At 33.4% G+C, this 24537-nt stretch overlaps 1 protein-coding gene and 1 long non-coding RNA gene across 2 annotated transcripts in view; one reads left to right on the top strand and one right to left on the bottom strand.

Annotated features, from left to right (window-relative positions):
- The window catches only part of LOC110597311 (uncharacterized), a 52123-nt gene extending 44625 nt beyond the window's left edge, over nucleotides 1-7498 (bottom strand). Inside the window, exons 1-2 of the long non-coding RNA XR_013423431.1 lie at nucleotides 7448-7498; nucleotides 3253-3305 (exon numbers count right to left, since the gene is read on the bottom strand). This is a non-coding gene — a long non-coding RNA (uncharacterized LOC110597311). The remainder of the gene's footprint in view (nucleotides 1-3252; nucleotides 3306-7447) is intronic.
- Nucleotides 7499-7685: 187 nt separating this feature from the next.
- Ufm1 (ubiquitin fold modifier 1) lies at nucleotides 7686-18599 on the top strand. The gene is made up of 6 exons (XM_005342396.5): nucleotides 7686-7841; nucleotides 7918-7974; nucleotides 9484-9541; nucleotides 12494-12533; nucleotides 13534-13566; nucleotides 15087-18599. Coding segments are annotated over exons 1-6 (258 nt in total). The 5' UTR covers nucleotides 7686-7839; the 3' UTR covers nucleotides 15155-18599.
- Nucleotides 18600-24537: the final 5938 nt, after the last annotated feature.

The raw sequence follows: 24537 nt of genomic DNA, 5'->3' as shown, positions 1-24537 counted from the left end.
CACATTGTAGAATCACATTGGTCATGCATTCATTATGTACATAAGGTAATAATATCTATTTCATTCTACTTACCCTTCCTACCCCGATATCCACTCCCCTCCACTCCCTTCATTCTGCTCAACCTAATCTAACTATTCTTCCCTAGTCCCCCCTTATTGTGAATAATCATCCGCATATCAGAGAAAAAATTTGGCCTTTTGTTATTTGGGATTGGCTTTTTTCACTTAGCATGATATTTTCCAACTCATCCATTTACAGTAAATTTGAACCTTCTTTAAAACTGAGTAATATTCCACTGGAAAAAAAATATCACATTTTCTTTATCCATTTACCTATGGAAAGACACTTAGGTTGGTTCCATAGTTTAGCTATTGTGAATTGAGCTGCTATAAACATTAACGTGGCTGTGTCACTGTAGAATGCTGATTTTAACTCCTTTGGATATAAACCGAGGAGTAGGATAGCTGGTCAAATGGTGGTTCTATTTTGAGTTTTCTGAAGATTCTCCAAACTGCTTTCCATAGTGGTTTCACCAATTTGCAGTCTCATCATCACTTTATGAGTGTACCTTTTCCCCCACATCCTCGCCAATATTTACTGTTGCTTGTATTCTTGATGATTGCCATTCTGACTGGAGTGAGATGAAATTTTAGAGTAGTTTTCATTTGAATTTCTCTAATTGCTAGAGATGTTGAACATTTTTTCATATATTTGTTGATTGATTGCATTTCTTCTGTGAAGTGTCAGTTCAGTTTCTTTGCCCATTTATTGATTGGGTTAATTTTTTTATGTTAAGTTTTTTGAGTTCTTTATATACCCTAGAGATTAATGCCTTATCTGAGGTGCATGTGAGAAAGATTTTCTCCCAATCTATAGGCTCTCTCATCACATTATTCTTTCTTTTTCTGAGAAGCTTTTTAATATGAATCCATCTCATTTATTGATTCTTAATTTTACCTCTTGCACTATAGGAGTCTTGTTAAGGAAGTCAGTTCCTAGGCTGATAGGGTAAAGATTTGGGCCTATCTTTTGTTCTTGTAGACACAGGGTCTCTGTTCTAGTACCTAAGTCTTTTTTCTTTCTTTCTTTTTTTTTTTTTTGGAACTGGGGATTGAACTCAGGGACACTGGACCATTGAACCACATCCCCAGCCCCTATTTTGTATTTCATTTAGAGACAGGGTCTCACTGAGTTGCTTAGTGCCTTGCTGTTGCTGAGGCTGGCTTTGAAGTCACAGTTCATCTGCCTCAGACATTTTCTTCAGTCTCCCAAGGCATTGCGATTAAGGCATGTGCCACCGTGCCCAGCAGTGCCTAAGTCTTTGATCCACTTTTAGTGCAGAGTGAGAGATAGAGGTTTAATTTCATTTTGTTACATGTGGATTTCCATTTTTCCCAGCATCATTTATTGAATAGGTTATCTTTTCTCCAGTGAATGTTTTTGGAAACTTTGTCCTGTATAACTGTATTTGTGTGGGTTTGTCTCTGTGTCTTTTATTCTGTATCACTGGTCTACATGTCTGTTTTGGTGCCAATACCATGCTGTTATAACTTTAAAGTATACTAAACTATGTAAGTACCCATATGTACTTTGGCTAATAGAATTGCATCAAAAATGCATTCCATAAGTCTGATCCTATATACCAAGGATCATAAACTCAAATGACTGCAGAAGACTAACAAAAAAAACATAAAGGTTTGATAGGAACAATAGGTATTGAACCATATGGATCTGTTCCAAATGTAATACGCACTTAGCTGTACTGTGTAGAACAACCCCAAAACTCCCAGAGCCACTTGCCACCAGCATACCACCTCTGTTCTATACATCACCATCTCTATCACTATGGAAGCTGCCAGAAAGGTCAATAACAATGAACAATGTTGTATCTGTAAGTATAAAATTCTGAAAGAGTCAGTAGTGAGGTTTCTAATGCAAGGTCTCTGATTCAGAATGTCACATGTTACAGAAAGTAATGGTGAAGGAACATGTGAGGATATTCACATATTTTTATTCTAATGGCTTCTTTAGTCACAGTTGATAAGAATCTTTAATTAGCCTTTTTTAACCTCTGCTTTTACTAGCAGCAGTAAATTGCATGAATTGCCTTGTCCTTTGAACAGACAAGCCTTAAAATAAGAACAACGCAAGAATCTAAGTGTGTAAGTTCCTGCATTAAGAGCTTTTATGAGTGTAGTTAATGGAATCTACAAACATTAGTGCAACTGGAAAGTATTACCAATCTGTAATATTTTTAAGCAAAGATGAATTCATTCAACAAATATTGTCTGTGTACCTGCTGTATGGCAGATATTTATTCTAGGTTCTGGGAAATCAGCAAAAACTCATTGAGAAGCTCATTAAATGAGTTTATTAATTCAATTACTTGTAGTTTAAACAATTAATATCAAAAAATAACTTGCATGGGCTCAAATTAGGTAAGTTTTGTAAAACTATATCTGTAACTGTGTTTTTCCACAGTCTCTCAAAAACCACCGGGGTTACCTTGGGCCTGTGCGTCACCTCTTTGTGTTAATTTTGTGAGTTTTAAGAGAAACAACTGAATTCATCCTGAATGCTAAATGCCTTATTATAGAAATAAAATGGGGCTGTAATTGCAAAAGACTTAAAAAATGGCAATATGCTGCATAAATATAAAAGAAGATTATCAATCACTGTTTCTTGCTTTGATTAAGGATGATGGAGAATTATAAATGAAAATTTTTATATATCCAAAATCAACAATATCAAATTGAAAATAACTTTACTATTTTAATGGTAATTAAGCAGTATTTCTGAATTCATATCATTGCAACTTGTGATGCAATTTTTAGACAATTAAGATGTCACAGTGGTTTTAATCCTTTCAAAGAGTCTCAGAGAATAAGCCACATCTGACAATTAGTAACATTTTACAACAACCGAAAATTCTCTTCTATCACCTTATTTATTGTTAGGGCAAAACATGAAAAATGAAGCATTCAAGGAAAAACAAATATCATCTAATACTATTAAAGAAACCCAAGAAATAAATATTAGTTAAATATGAATCTAGGACAAGAATTCACAAAATAGAATATTATAGAATAGTAAAATTTTAAAAATTAAGGAAAATACAATTTTGTTCTTTCTATAAATCACATATTTTTTATCATGCATTGACTAGTCCATTCAATTTGTCAAAATTAAAATATTTCCAGTAAATATGGAAATTACTTTTTTCTTTCTTAGTGACTAGGCATTTTACTTACCATTTGGCGGCATCATGTTTCAGTTTGAAGTATATTTTCACTCCATGTTTAAACTGTAAATTAATATGAATTATGTCATTATTCTTTTTGATTTTATTTTTATAATTTATTTTATTTTTAAAATAAACTAGTTTCTTTTCTAAATAACATGCTAAGTTATCCACATGTCTCCTATTTTTTGTTGATTTTTAAAATCCTTCCTTTACTGACATTTTTATTTTCTTATAACATTAAAACTTTATTTCATAAAGGCCTTGGGTCATTATTTGGCATTATTACAAATAATACTTTGCTAAGGGAGAGAAACTTTCACAGGGTAGTGTGAATTTTTATGCTATTTATTTGCTTCTTGTATAATTTAACTTCTGCTACAAAATGGATTAATTTATAAGATAACTCTCCAATAGATTGATGTGAAAGTAAAGCAATAAATGAAGATTTGGGTAGAAGAATTTTAGACAGAAATGAGAACTACAATCCATACTCCCATCCCCACAGCCCAATGTGGTGTAGCATAAAGTGGTGCATGTCTTCAATTCACAATGGCACATGTTTAATGGATTAATTTTTTAGGGGGGGATGGGTACTAGGGATTGAACTCAGGGGCACTGGACCACTGAGCCACATCCCCAGCCCTATTTTGTATTTGATTTAGAGACAGGGTCCTACTGAGTTGCTTAGAGCCTTGCTTTTCCTGAGGCTGGCTTTGAACTTGCTATCTTCCTCCCTCAGCCTCCCCAGCTGCTGGGATTACAGGCATGTGCCACCGTGACTGGCTTTCAATGGATTAATTTTATAGAGCTGTTCTGATGTGAGAATGATCTCTTCTTGCCAAATTTATCTGTATCTCCACATTTGGAAATATGATTCATTTTTTAATCCTAAATATTTATTGTTGGATAATAACAGACTATACATATAATTTTTAAAAATTTACATCATATTCTACCTTTAATATTAAGAAACTAAAACCAAATTATCACCATGTGAAATCACTTCAATATATATTTCATGTCAACACAGTGAGTTAAGAAATCATAGTTAATTAGATAATATCTGTGCAACAGGTAAATTCAATGCAGATATGACAGTCATAAATACATTCAGATATAGCCATGTTGAATTAGCAATTCAAATACAATGAGTGCTATAGCTATAGATGACACAATTTCTCAGGAAGTTAAGTAATCTAATACACAATTTTTACTCTCTTCTATACTGAACATACTATTGTGAATCCCTTAGTACCCTGCCCACTAAAAATTATGTATTATTCTCCGTCATTTGTTGTTGTAACTATTTTATTTCTTTTAGTTTGGAGGATTTTTTTAAGATAAGCTCTTTCATTGAAATGTAACACACATAAAGTACACAGCTTGACAAGCTTTCACATAGTGAACATACAATAAGCACCCTTTAGTTCAAGAAACATTATAGAACCAAGGATGCTCCTCTTTTTCCCCATCCAAGTCACTAGATAGGTAGGTAGGTAGGTAGGTAGATAGATAGATAGATAGATAGATAGATAGATAGATAGATAGATTGTGTGTGTGTGTGTGTGTGTATGTGTGTTTGTGGAACAATCAAATCAGGAGAATAAGCATTTCCATCTATTCTTCTTCATGTATTGGAAACTTCTCACTCTTCTGGTCATTTTGAAATATATCATAGATTATTTTAGTAAATAGTTAAAACACTGTGCTAAAGAATAACCAAACATTATTCCTCCACTGAGTTTGGTGCCTCTTACTGAACTTCTTTCCATTCTTCCTCATTCTGCCCTTCCCAGTCTTTAGCAATCATTATTCCCATTCTTTCTTCTACAAAATCAACTTATTCATTCAACAAATGAGTGAGATTATGTGGTATTTGAGATCTTGATCAATTTTAAGTCATTACTATTATCATTGCCCCAATGATATTAGTGCCTTTTAGTGTACTGTGAGTAAAGATAATAGAATAAAATGTCCAATTATTTACTCAGACATATAGCAACTTATTATGAATTGATCAAGGCATAGTTTTATAACATGAAGTATTTGAAATAGAAGATCCTAAGATTTACCCCACTGTGATCTCTTTAGGATGACATAATTTGACTATCAGGTGGTCTTAGTCATAACAGTACATACAACCATACAAGGTGAAAAAGTTTAAGAAGGTGAATTTTTTTTTTGGCATCCAAATGTTGCATGTTTTCTATTTTACTTAAACCTTCCTAAATAAATAATTATTAAAATAAATTTTAGTCCTCAAGTCTTGTAATCCTCACAGAAATTTCATTTCCTTCTGATTCCATTCTGATAATGAGAAATTCATATGCTTTTGCAAATAGAATACCGGTATGTTTCACAATGAGATCTAATATGGTCACACTGTACTTGCGCAATCATTTCTGTCTCTACATGATATGAATTGGATCTCTTCCAAAACCCATTGGGCCATTTATCCCATTTCTTGTCTTAAAATGTTACATATGCCAATTATCTTCTAAAATTTCTGTTTATATCCATCATGTATATTGTAGCATTTTAGCTTTTCAGTAAATCAGAAAGTCCTTGTTTTGTTATAAAAATTGAAAACTGAAAATGCTTTAGGAACGTTTTAAAAACTAAAAAATTATAAATGAATCCATTTATAAAAATCCATTTATAACTTCCTTTCTTATGTAAAAAATCAGAAGGCTCTAGAAATTATGCTGACTCTGAGAACACACATGTAAGAAGATAGAGCTAGAGAATTGAGATGAGAAAGAAATCTAAATATTTTGAAAATGTTTTGAGAATATAATATTGTATGTTCACTATGTGAAAGCTTGTCAAGCTGTGTACTTTATATTTCTTTTGTTATTTTGACATGTGTACTCCAAAGAGGAATATGAATCTGAGTACTTAACCTCCTTGGATATGACAATAGAAATTCACTAATAAAAGTATATTTTTCTCTTTAGTATTTGTCACATTTTATACAGGAGCAGAAACCAACCTATGAATAACTGAATGTATTGTTTTACTTAAAAATGTAATATTTATTAAAAATAAAGACTAGATATGTATACTAATCTCTCCATTTTTATTTGGCTAGCTGATGTTATCAGTAGGTTTATCTTTACTGCCATTCTCAAACATCATAGTCATTCCCACAAATTTTGTAGTTTTAGTTATGAAAGGTGTAACTATTGTCTCCCAAATCTATCAATATTTGCTTCCATCTTTGTATATGGCAAGACCTACAATTTTGAAAGTGAAGATAATGTTCCTGCAAATTTTGGTCAAAATCAGAACTCTCCTTTGGAAGATCTCACTACAGAATATCAGCTAAAAATTTGACAAAGATGAAACTGGTCTTTGGCACCCCCACCATAATTTCTTGCCTGCTAGTCTCTTAGACATCTCACCTTAACATCTAATTCATATTCTAGGCAAGGGATCTACCACTGAGCCACAATTCTAGCCCCGCAACTCATATTCTAAAGATAACTACATCTCTCCATTAATTTAGTGCCTACCTTTTTTTCTGTTTTGTTTATTCATTGCAATATTTCTTAAAATGCCAATTACAAGTATTTTGAAAGTAATGCTTATTTTATAGAGAGGTTTACATTTGTATGAAGTTCAGAGGACAGCCCTCTTGCCTCATTATACAAGCACTACCAACTGTTAACTAGTGGGCTGGCACCTCACTGGCTTACTGGTTTTGAGATCCCCCAGAGTTTAGCTTAGTGACTGGCACCCAGAAAGGATTCAAAGTTCATCGTTAAACTGAAGAAATGCAGCTGATGACTGGCAATCTAGAACTCCGGGTTTATTTCTATTAATGAACTACTAACATCTTCTATTCAATCTTTTCAGCTGGAGTCCAAATCGCTCAAGTACTGGGATCTTTTCTTTCTTAAACACCTGAGCATGAGACTTCACATATATATTTGTCCTTGATAACTCACTTATTTGTCGAAACTTAATAGAACTCAGTATTGGAAAGTAAAATATGAAGAATAAAATAAGAGGAATAAAAAACGTACAGTAGGACTGGGATACTGAAAAAGCAAAAGAAAATGTTTGACAAAGTAAGGTCAAGAGTCCAGTTTCTTGAGCATCTTTGGAGCTTTCCGGTGTGCAGGTTGCCTAGCAACATCGCGAAAGGCCTCGCCCACCACCTCCCCTGTCCCCGAGTCCCGCCCCTGACCCACTCGCACCTCCTGGGTCTAGTGAATTTCCTTACTTCCGACCCAACCTCCCAGTGGAGCCTAGGGTCCTACTCTCTAAGCTCAGACGTATTGTGCCTTACTAAAAATGTAACATAAATTAACTGAACTTAGAAAAGCAGTATTTTTATGTAACTACTGCTATGTTTTCAGAGAGAGAAGTCTAAAATCCGTGATATTAGTGACTTTGGGGCCTCGTCTACCTTGAGAATCTGAAACCAGTTTTCAGGCAGTTCTGTGGACAGCAGCAGCTTTGGAGGTCCCCAGTTTGCGGAGGGAGACGTGGAGCTGAGTCGGGAGGGGCCCAGACGCTTCCTCACTGGTGAGGGCTTGGAGCTACTCCGCCAAATTGGCTTGGGGTGTCCGCTCAGACCTACTCCACCATGTAAGTCTTTGCTTTCTAGGCGCCCCAGTCCCCGATCCTCTACCGGATCCTAATTCTCTCCCTCGCTCTTTCTCAGGTCGAAGGTTTCCTTTAAGATTACGCTGACGTCGGACCCACGGTTGCCATATAAAGTGTGAGTAGCTGTGCCGCGGCCTGGGCGAGCCGGTGCTGGGCTGGACACTGTCGAACTTTTCCAAGGATTCCCACCCTACGCAGCTTGCTTCCCTTCCCTCCCTTTGCCCAGTCCGTGCCCTTCCAGGAATCCTTCCCGCTGGAACCCTAATGAAGAGGTCCCCGCATGCTCCCCTGAGTGACAGCTGGGCCCTCGCACAGGGGTAGGGCTGCGTGACTCTAGCTTATCCGGATCCCCTTTGGAATTCCTTTGGTGAACGAGGGAGCGGGAGGATATTTGAACAAGGCTCTGGTCCTCTTGAACAGCCCCTCACTCCTGGTGATTGCAAAGTCCTAGAGCCACTTTGGCAGCTGTTAGAGGAAGTTAGGGAAGACTTCCCAGTGCAGACTCTGAAGTTACTTGACCGCTTGTTGTCAAGTTTTTTATTTTGTTGTGTATATGACTCAACAGGATATCACAAAGTAATTGAGCCTCAAGCCACACACTTCCTGTGTTGAAAGTTAATAAAGAACGTAAAATATTAATTTCAGGCACTGTCTTACAGGTTACTACATTCTCTCCTTCCAGCTGATTTACCATAATGACTTATACAAGACTTTTTTAATCCACTGATGACAGTGGCTTTTTATTCTATCACTCTCCACTCCCCAGTGCCATATCCCACTTATTTTTCCCTTATCCAGCTCATAGTTTGTGGTCCATTTTAAAAATCATTCCCTTGCAAATGCCCTCAATTCTGATGTCCCCCTTTCTCTTCCTGACATATTTTGCTTCATGAGACACCAACTCTTAACCATTTTCATTTTCTATTTGTGATTGAATATTCCTGGAAAATATGTGCTTTGTATAAAATTAATAATGAGCACTCTCCTGTATTCCTCAAGCGTGCTCATTTTTCTCTTATTGCCAGAAAGGATTTTATAAAAATTTCAAAACTTTCCACAACTCCTTTTCCCTTTGCTATCAAGATAATAGAGGAGGAATTCTCTCATTTTTACCATCCCCTCATCTGTAAATTTACTACATAGCTATAAAACCATAGTGTCCTCTGTGCATTTACAGTCAAAACATATCTACCCCTATGAAAAGCTGCCAACTTGGAAAATAAAACACATTGCCACATTGGGTAAAATAATGTTTAGATGAAAGGCAATAAAGTGGACTGAGGAACAAGAAGAGATTTAAACTTCTTGAAATCTGTCTCTAGAAAGAATTAGCTGATATGTTAAACTTAATTGTATCAAAAAAGGTAAAATACATAAATCTACATCTGTGGTCATTAACTTTCAATTTTAAAGTTTTAAAAGTTTTCAAGTGGGTAATTGTTCTAAGGCTAGTTGCTTCCTTTTTTTAAAATTTTAGAGTCAATGAAAATAGTACTGTAATCAAAACAAATAATTCTGAAACTCAAAAGACAGCTTTGTCTAGATCACTTACAATGGAAGAAATAAGAAAAAAAGGTTCTTGAAATAAATACAAGTTTTTAACATTCTTTAATTCTTCTTCCAGACTTAGTGTACCTGAGAGTACACCTTTTACAGCAGTCTTAAAATTTGCAGCAGAAGAAGTAAGTATGGAAATTGGAATTATCTTTATGTAATACAGTTTAGCAATGGCTTTCAAAAATTTTTGAGTTTGTATGTATTGTGAACCTTATGGGTTTGTATGTATTGTGAACCCTATGGGTTCATTGTTATGTTTATGATAACAGTGAAAGTTAAGGCTTACTTTTAGACCAAAAAAAATGAGTTGAACAAATTGTCACACCAGTTTTATGCAACTGTTAAAAACTGTAAGGAGAATTTTCCTTGAAATTGAAGATAGTGAAGATATGTAAACTTTGAAAAGAAACAACAACTTTATGTCACTCTAAATTTTGTATACTAATTTTTACTTGTTTTGATTCTGGAATTATATATTTTTAAAAAACATTTTTATCATATTTTCTAAATCTTATGCCTGACCTTGTAGATTCTGAGTAAAATTATTTTGAAAAGTGTCTAGTTTTAAAAGGTGAAGTTTTTAGCTGTTGAGAAATAAAAAATTTTTCATCCATTATCAGAAACATGTATAATCAAATTTTTGGATATGACTCATGGAAAAGTAGAAATGGCACTGAAATGTAACTTGGGAGACTGTAGATCTCTTATTTTAGTTATGTCATTAAGTAGCTGTATGCTATAATAAATCCTTCAATTCCTTTCTTCTCCACTTTGCTGGTGTATGTGTGTGTGTGTGTTGGTTCCTCCTCCCACCTTCTTTGCTGTAGATCAAACTCAGGGCCTCACCCATGCGAGGGAGGCTCTTCACCACTAAACTACATTCCTAGCACTCTTTCTTTATCAATTTGTAAAATTAGTAGTGAATGACTGTCCTTCCTATCTGATTAAGTAATTTTGTATAAAGATATAATACCTTTTACCAAAATTTTATGGGTAATTAAAAGTTTTAGATAGGTTCAGAGTAACCCAAAACCAAATGTTTTGGTCTTAGGAAAGTATAGTCATATAAAAATCATGTTAATAATTAAATAAACAAGAAACATGATTAACTTATAACCCTTCCCTGTATTTGTGTGGTTATTGAGAAGTCAGCCTACTAGTTACTGCTCTTAGCTCCTAAACTAATGTTAGTTCACTAGCATCATTTGTTCCTTACTTAGAATTAAACTACAAAGTTTTATAGTCAATTTTGATTTATTCTTTATGCAAAAAGAATGGGTAAAATAAGATGAGACACAGATCTGAATACAGGATGTTATTATTGCTTTGCTGCATGCATCATTTGCAAGAAATATTCCCTGTCTTGGGCATAGTAGGTTTCTGATTTAAGAAGCAGATCTGCAAAAGTTACAATAAATCATTATTATTATAGTATATTTTTTAGTTATTTTATGGTGTATCTTTTATAATTTTAATACATTGTTATAATCTTGGTTTTCTCAGGAAAGTAGAAGAAAATCCCAAGGGACATATAGTAGAAAATAAACTAACAACATTCACTCAACCATATATGTTAATTAAAGTTTTGATGTAGCATATAATTATGAATTGTGAGTACTACATATTTTGAAAGAATATGACTTCAGGCAGAGGTGAGAAGGGCTCTCACAGAGAAGCTAATAGTCCAGATTTAAGTCCCTAATAAAATTATTTTAATAAACAATAACAAAATTTCCTATTACGTGACTCGGAATTAACTTCACTGAGTTGTCAAAACTTCAGAAGAGCTTCTTAGCATCCTAAATTTAAAGAATTGTTGAATTGGAATAGAAAACAAAACTGAGAACATTAAATATTGTATCTAAGGGAAAACATGACAGTAGTGTAAGAAGATTACTTATTGTATTTGACATCACTAGTGACACCCAGCCCAGGTTTCACCTTAATCATTGCTTCTGTATTTTGGAGAAGAGACTGTGTTAATAGTTGCTTTTGGTTTAAAGTTTATAAAATACTCAGCCACTAAAAAATGTGATTTAAGAAAATACACAATGTATGTTAAAATGGACATGATTTAAGAGTTGAGTCATGATTTAAGAGTAAGTAGAGTAATTGAAAACTTTGTAGGATTCTTTGAAAATCTGAGTTGTTTAATAATTTGGTATTTGATCAGAGCTTTATTAAGAGTATTGCTTCAATATAAATGTTTCTCAAACTTAGCGGTCATCAAACTGAATGATAATATTCTATAAAACTAGTACATACAGACATGCTTAATAAATATTTGTTGGATAAAATGAATAAACTATAAAGACATGAACACTTTGTCAGCTCCAGGTCTCTAGAGCATTACAAGATGGACTCTCCCTTATCTACCAATAAGTTCTATCCCTTATCCTTTGATTCAAAAAGCACATCTTTTTATAACATCTCTGAAGTAGGTCAGGAGTGTCTTCGTATCGCTGTTGCCCATGTAGCAGTCACATAATTGTCTAATGGACATTACCTGTACCTAACTGAACTTCATAGTTATTTCCTAGCAACATAATTGGAATATTATAGTCCTTTGAGATATACATCAACAAATCATTTAAGGAGATTTTGAGGAAGGAATATGGGCCTTGGTGGTTATCTAAAAATCTTCTGGAGGTACTCCCATTAAACACAAGAGAGCATCTGTTTGAAACCTGCCATTTCTATGAAGAAATTATAGAAATATTTTCATCAACTATACTTATTATTTTGCTTATGTAGGAGAATTATGCATGATAAAGGTAAAATGTCTAAGCCAAAAGAATAGGCCTTGATTGGACCATAGATTGACAATGTTTTCTTTTGTATTGTATATAAATAAGGAATGTTTTACAATTATTTGGTCTCCTTTATGCGGTCAAATGCATTATTTAGAGTACAGGGCTCTTTATTAAAGCAAATTGTGCTTGCTTTAATGTCACTTATTCTGAAAGATTAATCACATACATTTTGGGATTTTAGAATTGGTGATATGTATCCCATCCTTGTTATTCTTCTTTGGTAGTTACACATTTTTTTAAATTTATTTCCTTTTTCCCTTTTAGTTTAAAGTTCCTGCAGCAACAAGTGCAATTATTACTAATGGTAAGAATTTACTTTAAAACTATTACTTCAGAGATACAGATATTGTTTAAAAGAAATCAAATTAATTAACAATAACTTATATCCAAAAAGCCCAAATATACTAATATAAATGATAAAGTTAATGGTAAACAATGCCAGGATTATTGTATCAGAAAATGCTCTAGAATACAGGAACTTAAGCAAGCATGTTCTTTTATCATGCCTTGCTTTACCTATCCTGGTAGAAAACTCTTCCAAATTTGTAGTATTTTATCCATTTAGGGATACAGTTGTAAAAATTTGAATATCTTTGAATACTGATAAAAGTTTAGCATGATGGAACTATTCTTATGATGAAATAGTAGAATAAGAAAATGGGAGTGAAGCTTGCATGGAGGGTTTAATTGTCTTTCAAGTATACAGACTAATATAAATGGGTGAGCAAGTGGTTTAAGTACAGTTAGAATACTAAGAGAGATGAGTTTAAAGTATGGTATCATGATGTAACTTAGATATGTCAGAATTTCTTACTATGAAATATGCTGTAATTAAATTGAAGTGTTTCTGTTAAGTTTTCCTACTTTCTGGAAAGTTTTAGGTTCACAAATGAATAAGTCAAGAAAATATTTTGAAACTTTCAAATTGTAATTGGAACTTTAACTAAATGACTTTGTGTACCCTACCACCCTTAAGATTTCATATCTCAAACCAGAATGGAAATTATTAATGGCATACCTAAGATGTCTTTAGCTTTTTAGAAGAATTGACAAACATTTTTATGCTTTGTAGCAAAACAGAATTAAAAAACTGTGTCTTCCATAGAATTTATTAGACTCATCACATTGACAGCTATTTTTGTTTAATACGGCAACGTACATAAATACATAACAGTAGATTTAAACAGGTAACTTACCTGGAAGATTCTCACTCATGTTCTGGGGTTTATACAGCAGCACTATATTGGTAAATCTCTTCTGGTTCTTTAGAAATAACTTACATGACTTTATAACTTGTTTTCTAGATGGAATAGGAATAAATCCTGCACAGACTGCTGGTGAGTATCTATTTGAAAATCATGAAGTAGGAGTGAATTATATGTCTATTGATGATGAGTATTTAATTCATTCTAATTAAAGATTTTCAATAGGTTGTAGCTCTTGTTTAGGGAAAGTTTTTAACTAATACATAACAAAATGTATGAAGGTAAGATTGTACTCTCATAGAAATGATAATTTTGGCCTCTTAAGGTAGTTGTGAGGGAGCAGGTGTTTAATGTTTACATTATGCATCCTTAGCATGCAGTAGGTCCTAGCTATTATTATTTTATTTTAAAGAACATAGTCATTTACATGTAACAGGGTTGAGTCCACACTCCAAACTTCTAAACTGTTACATATAATTCAGAGTGACACATTGATGTTCTAATCAACATGCAAAGTAAAAGTCCTTGTTAAAAGTAGTCTTAAGCTTTATTAAAAAAAAAAAAAAAAACTTTTATTATTTCTGAAATATGTTCTTTTAGGTTAACCATCTAATTTTAATGTTCTGAAATTACATATGATTTAATATAATATAACCTCATTCTTAAATAGTAGTTACTTTTAAATTACTATATTTTAAGGTATTTTTAAATTATAATAAAAAAAAATTTTCCTTAAAGACCACTAGTGAAATTTAGCCATGTAGAAAGTAAGGAATGATATAAAATTGTAAATTGTTAATTAAATCAACAGTTTTAAGTGTATATATTTTTTTAATTGAAAAGGGCTTTTATTGAAAATTGTGAGTCATTTTATTATATACATGTATTCAAACTTACTAGATTAAGGTTTTGTCTTATTCTGGAAATTTTATGTAGCATATGTTAATTTTAGCTATTACTTACTCTAATATTATGCTTATTATATTACATTTCAAAATTAATTTGTGTATCTCACTGGACATGAAGAAATCTCAGTTAAAATTGACCCAAAATAGATTCAGAGTATCTAGATTTTTGTAATTTATGTAACTTTTGTCTTGTGATAATTTAATTTTTTTTCTGTCTTTAGGTATTCTATTGTGTATTAAGTCAAGTATTCATGATGAAATTAATTCTTGTTATTTGCACATTGTTAGTATTTTCATGGCTAGTGTTCTTATTTACAATTTTAAAGCAAACATTTGTTGGTTGTAAAGCTATGGGAAGAATAGGAACAAAACTTTAAAAGCTTGGGATTGAGCCAAGTATGATGGTACACACTGGTAATTGCAGCTACTAGGGAGGCTGAGAGGCAGGAGGATGGCAAGTTGCCTCAGCAGTTTAGCAAAATCCTGTCTCAAAATTTGAAAAAAAGTGAGCAGGAGTACTGGGGATATAGCACCTTGGTAGAATGCTTCTGGGTTCAATTCCCCAGTACCACTAAAACAAAAAAACAAAACATTGGAATTGGATTCTGATGTTACTTGATCTTTTGCACCCACTTTACTTTTTAATACACTGTTTGTTGTATGTAATAATCGTTGGATTATTAAGATAACTTGTCAATTTGTCATTTTTAGAAACCTAACTTTATGTTTTATTTGTTTGTGTAGGAAATGTTTTTCTAAAGCACGGTTCAGAACTTCGAATTATTCCTAGAGATCGTGTTGGAACTTGTTAATATCTGCTACTTGGAACATACAACTACTTTTCAGAATAAATATTGGTATTTTTTGTTGTTGTAAATTTGAAATCAGGCATTTAGCGTACTACGAAAATACGAGACGTCAGTGAAACAATGAAAAGTGGACTCTTCTGGTCCCTTCTTTGTTCATGATCTTCATGTGCAGAGGGAATGCTTGTGAGTAGCGGGAACTGCCACCACAGAAGGTCTTAGAGTTGTTGATTGCTACCTCACAACACAAGTACGGAGTTCATTTGTGAAAATGGATTATCCAACTGTGTTTTTTACCTGGATGATTCTGATAATTCTTTCTGGAGAACTTTTGGAAAATTAAAATTTACTTAATCTTATATATTTGTATTTGAGTTAAAAATGTAAAAGGAAATGAGTCATAGATGGAAGTTTGCTAGACAGCATCTGACTCATAAATAGTTTGATTTTTAAGTGTATAGTTTGTGATGATGATGATAGACATATCAATGATGGTTAACTGTCTTGACTTTATCATTTAGTTTCGTAAGTTTTAGACTTCATGTGTCATGTAAATTACATTTAATTCAGTACCAGAGGACCAAAAATCTTACTTTTGATCTAACCTTTATGTATATAAAGTCACATCCCACAACAAATAAGTCTTTTAACAGTCATCTTGGCAGAATCCAGTATATGTAATAGTGGGAATTGACAATGCAGTACAAACATCCTTTACTGAATTACGCATTTCTGTATCAGTCTTGTGTAGTACAATGTTTGAGACAGAAATCTTCTAGAAACCATTGTCCTTTGGAGGATAATATTTCCAAATAACTTTGAAGAAGAGAGTGTTGTTGCAGAGAAAATATGAAGAATACAACAAAGTTTAAAGATATCAATAGAAAATTCCAATGAAAAGTGCTAATATTTTTCAACCAAATGGATAAGAAACCAAGTAAAGAAAGATGAGAAACATGAGAAAGACTGGTTGACGAGGCTTTTGCAAGGAGGAAAGCAACAAGTACCCAAGGAAGAGGAAAGTAAAGTGTCACAGAAATAGCCAGCTGGTTGGACAAAGCTGTGGAGGGTATGTTGGAGAAAACTGAAAGTGAAAACAAAATATTTGACTTAATCTAAGTAGCAGAAGGCAGTTAGACAGAGGGCCTTGCCTGCATACAGATTTCAAAGTACCCCTTATGACAATTCAGAGAATATAATAAAAAATTATACTTGATCTTACAGAGGATATCAGTATCTAGGTATGTCTTGAAAGATAAAATGAAGGCTTTTAGTGATTCAAAATCATTTCTTGACGTGCTGTATTTTGAATGACAAGCTCCCTAGAGGCAGGGCTTATCATGTCAGATTCTTTCTAGAGCTGAGAGTGTAGTAGACATTTGGTAAATACTTGGTGAGTTATTCATGAATAAAGTCTAAGACCAGTTTTTATCATAACATGTTTCAGTGTCTTCCCTGTTATAGTTCCTAGGTTTGATGGGGAAGAAATAAATACAAGAAAATACAACTGAATCATCTTAAGGGTGACATCGGTAGTTTAAAAAATTACCAAATATCATTCACAGATTTAATGAACAGCAGGATTCTGAATTATCAAAGTAAGAATTTTTTTTTTTTTTGCCAAGTTAAAAAAATATACTCCTAATGTTTGGAATTTCATATATATTTTTTATATATGAAAAAAACAGTGATATGATGCTTAAAAGCCCTTATTTCTTATTATTGAGCATAAGTTAACCAGAAAGCTATGAATAACTATTCCCTGAATTTGGGGCTTAATTTAAAATTTCTTCCATTTTGCTTCTAATACAAAAACCTTTCTGTTGTTTGCTTAGATAAGTTTATTGTGTTCTGTGCCATAAAGTGATTTATTTAATACTTTTGTTCTTCAGTTTTGAAAATTAGATTGCAGTTCTCAAAAACCTTTCATTGAGATATTTTGTTACTAAACAATTATGATCCGTAAGCTCTTTGTGCAAAATATTTTGAAGTATTGTATTTTAGTTTAATTAATAGTCCATAATTAATATCTTATGAAAGTACTTTTGTTATACTGTAAACCATATTGCCTATTATTTTATTATTAGAATTCTTAATCAGCACACCGGTTGTGCCAGTTTATTAAAAATGTAATTATAAAAAGCAAAGATAATTAAATACCATAAATCATGGATAAGAATGTATATTTCCAAGTGTCAGTTTATTTTACAAAATGAAAAATTAAAACTCTGAAGAAGGGGTGATAGTAATTAACTGTACTGGTAGGTCCTAAACCTGGGTGATTATCAGTCATGTAGGGAATTAAAAATACAAATTTCTGGAAACCACCCATTAAATTCAAGTTATTAAATCTGGAATAGTGTAAAAGAACCTCTTATAAAAAAGTTCTGGTGATTTCTGCAGTGCAGGTGATTTTAGAACTAATAAAATCAACCTTTTTACTATCTACCATACATTTTTACCCAAGGACTTGAAATAAATTGGAAGAACTAATATACTTTAATGTAGTGACTCTAAATTAACTGATATTAATGTTCTCAGGGCCACTTGTAAAACCACAGGAAACATGATTTATCTATGGATTATATTGTTTGAAGGATAATTTTATTTATGTTGTCTCATTCTTCAAACTGCTAAATTATTGTCTTCACTTTATAGAAGAAGAAAGAGGCTTAGTTAGGTTGAGATTTGAAATTTGAACCCTTATTTTGACTTTGACATACTGGGAGAAATTTATAGTATTCATTTCTTGTAATATACTAGAGCTGTGTTGAATTAGGAGTTACAAAAATTACAAATGTAAGTCTTAAAATTATATGTCAGTACTAAATACACATGTAATAATAAGGAACTATATTAATTTTTAACATGGTATGATGGTATAAATATAAAGTTCTAGGGCATTAAATATGAACTAAACATGAACTAAATAAATAAAAATGATAATACTGATAGTACTCCGTAGGTGGCATTGTAGAAGTAGGAACTGTCTCTCTCTTTTCCTCAGCCCCATCAGACCATTTGTTTTTTTAATCTTAAGTATCACAGATTTAGCTGTGAGACTACTTCCCTAATAACCTACTCTTCCCACCAGATTGTTGTTCATAAGCCCCTCTAGAATACAGAAATTCTGGAATTGTCCTCTGTTGGTTAATGCTAGAGATGGATGAAACATTATTTAAACTGGGACATTTAATTAGACTATTATTGAAATAAATATTCTTAAAAGGCTCGCTCTTAACATTCACATCCTGAAAACTGTCTGTATACCAGATATGTTTTACTAATCATGATTCCATCCATTCTTCAGTTAAAGCCCTTTTTATATTATTAAAAAAGCCACTGTTATTCCCATTTCTTATTTCACAGTTGCCATAATGAGCTTTTTGACCTGATTGTGTACTTCCCACTAAAAAGTTCTGCTAAATAAAAATGCATACTTTCTATGACACATGAGGCCTTTTGGAGTTGTTACTACTGCTTTCCTGGTTTCCTTCTTTATGCTCCAGCTACTTTCAACTGCAGATGATACTTAGTATCAGTTGTGCCCGTTCTTAGCATGCAGTGCCTTTACTTTCCCATATGTGTACCTGGAAAATACAGAACTCATTTTTCAAGTCCGAAAGCCATTGAGCCTGTCTTCGCCTCTTCTAAGCAGAGTTAGGAATTTAACTATGTAAGCAACCAGTGTATTTTGTATATTTCTTTATTATAGCTCTTATTAAATATAGAATTATAAGTCTAAGATCATGACTGAAACTGGGTTTCAGAATTGCCTTACTCATAACAAATACTTTGAAAGACTACATAAAAGAAAGACAAATATATTAGAAATTGAAATTATTTGTATTTTGTCCATAGTAACTTCTTTAGACAAGATATTTAATCAACTAGTATATTCATATTTCTATTGAGGTGGAAATTTACTCTCACTCTCAGAAATGAACTAATGAGTTAAAAAAGTACAAAGTATTCTATCATTTTAAAAATATATTAGCTATAAAATATGCTGGATATTAACTACTGAAGGCAAAATGTAACTAAGACATATTTCCTTTTCTTGGACTTCTTGGGATTTATCCATTTCAAAAGAAAAAAAAACAACTATCTGGTAAAGGAGTCGTCATAGACATGAAGATATATATCAGATTATCAGATGCTTCTTTATGTACTAAGTACAGGTCACCCCAGGCGTTTCACATGCATTCTCTCATTTGATTGATCAAATGTGTTTATTTCTTTACTGTTAAGGGAGCTGAGACAATTGTTAATGTATTCAAGACTTGACTATAAGGTTTATATGATGATAACCACACACAATCATATTTTACATCATTTTTCATAGAATTATATTTAAATGTTTCAAAATGAGCACATCTGGAAGGAGCTTCATAGATTGCTATTGAACATTACTATGATCTCACTGTGCTTGGAAATTTTAATAGTAACTACATAAACATTGGCACTTACAGATTCCCTCTTAGTAAGCATATTCATTTATATACCACAGTTGTGAATATTTGAAAAGTAGGTTTATGACCTATTCTCTGCTTTCCTATATAAAAAGTGCTTTAATTTTGTCACTGGATGCAAAACACTGGCCAAGGTTGGCAGCAAATGTAGAGAGCCAGTGTTTTGGCATAGATATCTGATTTTCTGGCAAAACTCTTTTAGCAATGTAAAAGCTGTAATTGAGAGCATATTGTGATGATACATCATGTCAATATTTGTTTGGCTGAGTAACACTTGGATTTAATAAATTCTTAAATGCACAGTTTACAACTGATGAGCTGTTTTAGAAATCAACTGTATGTATTGTTTGTTGTCAGTGCCACAAACATTTTGACAAGTCTTAAATGGAGTTGCTTGCTTCTCTGAATTTTTAAGATAAATGTATGGACAGATTAGGACTTTTGTAGTTATTCTCAGATGCCCACATTATGTAGGAATGAAACATAAGAAACAGTGAATGAATACATGGGCAAGCTACAGAGATAAATTACCAAAAGAGGATCACCATGTGTTTGTAGGAAGCTACATCCTTGAGCCTGGAAAGACTGTTTCTCACAACAGTGGGAAATGAAGGCCTTGGACAGTGTGGGCATTGTGATCTCTGGTGACTTGTAGTCAGTTCCACACACGCTTAGTAAATTTAATCTTGAATTTCTCTAATCCTACCATTTGAATTGGAGTAGGGAGCAAAAGAAGTAAGAGATTTCCCTCTTTAAGAGATTTCTGAGGGCTTAATTGCAGATGCTTTGCAATATGGAAATAGTGATATTCCAAATATCTTGACTTAATTTTTAAATTATGCTAACAAGTTATGAAAAGATTATTATTACCTATGAAAAGATAATCTCTGTATTTCACAGAACCTTTTGTTTGGGGAGAGATCCTCTATAATGTAATCCACCTCCCTGTGATTCCGTAGAAAGATATATTTTTGAAATCTTTATTTAAAAGTATTTTACAGGAACTTTAATGAAACAAGCCAGATTCCAAAGATGCCATCATCTTGCTGTAAACAAATAAATAAATATAAAATTCCAATCTATTATCCCTTACCTTTTGCTTCCTGCTTTTCATCTTCATCCTTACTTGCATGAAAAAGACATCTGTCTTGTTCTGGAAAGTTGTTAGATTTTCATAAAATGCACTTTCTTTCCTCCATTTTGAAGCATTTTTTAAAATCAACTAAGTCAGTATTTGGCATTGTAACCTTATCCTCAATCTGTCTAGACAGACTTTGCATTTCTTTGCTTTTTGAGTGTGAGATATTTTTTTTTTTTAAACACTAACAGTAATGCCTGTTCTGGTTTCAAACAGATCTATACATCATCTCATAGTCTACTTGGCTATACTACTATGTAGTAAATTTAAGTTAACCTTTGCAATCACAGGACGTGAAGAGCATCACAGAATAGAAAAGGTTTTCCCCATATTATCATATGCAACTGGACTTTAGTTTTTTAGTATATACTTCTAGATGTATTCATAATTGAGGATCAATAAGAATTTTGTGTCAATGAAATATATAGTTCAGTCTTCTCCGGGTAATTAACATAATCTCTATTTTCATGTGTTTCATGTCTTGGAATAAAATTAGTTAATAATTAACTTGCAGGGGTCATATAATTAGTGCCAAGTGAATATGACAGATAATGTCACAGTGATTCAAAGAATTATTGAAAGCTGTGCTGTTATAGAAGATTTAGCAGCAATGAGGATAATTTGAGCAGGAGCTTAATGAGAAGACATATATGAAGGCACTCATGAATTAGTCAACAAGCATACTTTGAGCACTTAGATCCTGGACATTTTCTGAGCATCAGTGATAGAATAATGGAATAAAGTGTCCCTGCTCTCATGGAGCTTGCAGGACAGTGGAAAAGAAATAGTGAATAAATAAACATAATGGCAAGGGCTATGATTAAAGAAAAAAAAGTCAATGTAGCATTTTAGTTAAGGTGATGAGGAATAGATGCAATTTTAGGTAAGATGAAAAGGAGTGCCTCATGTGAATGTGGGAGAATAATGTTCCAGAGAGTAGGAAAAGAAAATGCAAGCTGCCTTGTGGAAAAAACTGCATTTGGTAGGTACTTAAATGATATAGTGGATCCTTCCTCTTGGCTCCTATAGTACCATCTTGCAGGGCTCAGAAGGTATCAATTTGAGAATGTGAAAGGAGCCAGTGAAACTGGAATGCATTTGGAGAGGTAAACTGAGTAAGTGATAAATCACAGAGAAAGCATGGCACCAGAACTGTAGGAACAAAGCTGGGTTTCAGAACTCCAAATAAAGAGGTTTTTCAGCAAGAGATAATGATGAATTTGACCTGAGTAGTGGGAAGGACAGTTGGCTCTGTAAAAACAGGTTCTCTGTCCTCAGATTCAACCAATCATACATCTAAAATATTTGGGAAAAAATTATTTTAATATGTACACTTTTTTTCAGTGCTACTTCCTAAGCAATACAATTCTACAACTATTTGTATTAAGAATTGCAAGTTTTGTAGAGATGATTTAAAGCATGAAGGAGAATATGCATAAGTAATATGCAAATGTTAATCATTTTAAATAAGGGGCTTGAGCATCTAAGGATTTGGGCATCCATCAAATTCCTAGAATCAGTCCCCCATGAATAACATGAGTCCACTCATTGATTCCTGTTATATCTTCGGTTGTAGACCTGAATGAATTTACCATTGAATATTGGATATGAGAGTAAAAGAAAAGTAAATTTGTATTTACCATTAGGGGATGAATGACTAACTGGATGAATGGTTTTGCCATTGGTGCGATGAACAGGTTTGGGAAAAGAACATCTTGGAAGGAGTGGCAGGGCTAATGTCAGGAGTTTGTCTTAGATACCAAAGAAGGTTATACACTCTTAGTTACAAGCTATCTATTCTTGGCCTTAATACCCTCAGCAACTGATAGTATATAGGTTTAACTAGACTTTTAACTTTGAATTTTTAACTGTTCTTTTTAAATGTTCAGAACCATAATCAATGTTTTCACCTTACTTTAAAAATTTCACTAAAGTTACTTAGTTGGAACACCTAAAATGGCTCACAGTATAAAAACTTGCCTTACTACTACAGATTGTCTTAAACCTTTGTAACCTGTGCACCTGTATTCCTGACAGACTGTTTGACAGATTGTCTTAAACCTTTGTAACCTGTGCACCTGTATTCCTGACAGACTGTTTGACTCAACACTCAGATTTGGCCGAGGTCTAGAAGAAGCCTTAAAAAATTGGCTGCTCTTTGGAGACTGGCAACTGAGTTTTCAGACATCACTTAGGAGCAGTAACTGTCATTTTCCCTCTTCCTTTTGCAACCAATAAAGGCTGTTCATTTCCCCCCACCTAAAATTACTAAATGATCAAATCATGTTTTATTTATTTTTGACATGGAGGAATACACCTGCTATTTTGAACCTTAAATGTAAAAGTCTTATAAAATCACTATTAGTGTTTCTTTCTGCAAATGGTAGCACACAGAAACAATTGATATTCATGCAGCTTTTACTATGTATCAGGCACTGTGTTATGTTTTACCTTTTTATTTAATTAATATAGTCTACAGCTTGATAATATTGTCATCATCACACTTTAGGTAACTGGAACTTTGGAAGGAACTTTGTAATTTTTCCAAGGTTACACAGCTAAAATAGACAAGCAAAGGTATAACTCAAATCTTGCCTGCAGACTTCAGAGACACCCCCTCTCAGTCACGACAATGCATAGCCTCTTTGGTAAGTTAACCTAGTTCAAAACCCAAAAAGATACTGCTACCCATGACATCAACATCTGCCTATCTCTCTTACTTTCTTACTCTTCTTGACCTACCCTCTAATCCTTTCATAAATCTTAAAGCCACTGAGAAAGGAAGGCAACATGGTGCATCCATATTTTCTCATGGTGGTTCATATCTATCTATTTGGAGTTCTGTCATTACTTTATTCAGCATTTATTAACTGAAGACAAAAATATTAAATAGCTCTGCTTATTGCCCTTAGGAATCCTATGCAGAGGCTTGGGAGCAGAGCAGGCTGGCAGCAAAGTCTTAATTTTTACTTTAAAAATTCCACTAAAGTTTCTTAGTAAGTATACCCAAAACTGTTCACAGTATAAAAACATGCCTTACTACTACAGATTGTCTTAAACCTTAAACCGCATTTTGTTGGTCTTATTGGATATTCTCATCCAATGCTTAAAGCCTGACAGATCCCTGCTACATTTGTGCTCACCTAAACTTAACCTTCATTATGTAACTGGAATGGTGTCTAGTAAAGAGCAAAAGAGCCCCCAGAGGAAGACCGAGGCCAATGCTGTTGAATCTGAACATAGGGTAGAATTATAAGTAAAGAGAAAAATTCAAGGCCAGAATGCAAGATCATAGCCAGACAAAGGATAAGGTCAAAAATAAATAGAACCTAGAATTGAAGAACTAAAAGATGAGACTAGAAAGTTTAAACTGCATCAGGAATCAGGAAGGCTTCCAGGCATGGTAGTAATACCAGCAGCTTGGGAGACTGAGGCAGTAGGATCATGAGTTCAAAGCCAGCCTCAGCAAAAGCAAGGCCCTAAGCAACTCAGTGAGACCCTGTCTCTAAATAAAATACAAAATAGGGTTGGGCATGTGGCTCAGCGGTCAAGTGCCCCTGAGTTCAAACTTCAGTACTCCCTTACCCCCTAAAAAGAAACTAGAAAGCCCATAGGAGATAGAAAGGTCAAGATGCTGTAGGTATGTTGGTGAAGGTGTGTCTCAGGAAGTGTTCAGAAATTGGACATTTAGCTTACCACTCTTGCTGTCCCAACCAAGAAGCAGGAGGAAATATGATTAATTTTACTGTCCTTTCTGTTCCACTCCCCACCCGCCTCCC

The sequence above is a fragment of the Ictidomys tridecemlineatus genome, chromosome 6, assembly GCF_052094955.1.
Source record: "Ictidomys tridecemlineatus isolate mIctTri1 chromosome 6, mIctTri1.hap1, whole genome shotgun sequence".
NCBI lineage: Eukaryota > Metazoa > Chordata > Mammalia > Rodentia > Sciuridae > Ictidomys > Ictidomys tridecemlineatus.
The sequence above is the reverse complement of the archived record's forward strand: the minus strand, read 5'-3'. Positions and strand labels throughout refer to the sequence as shown.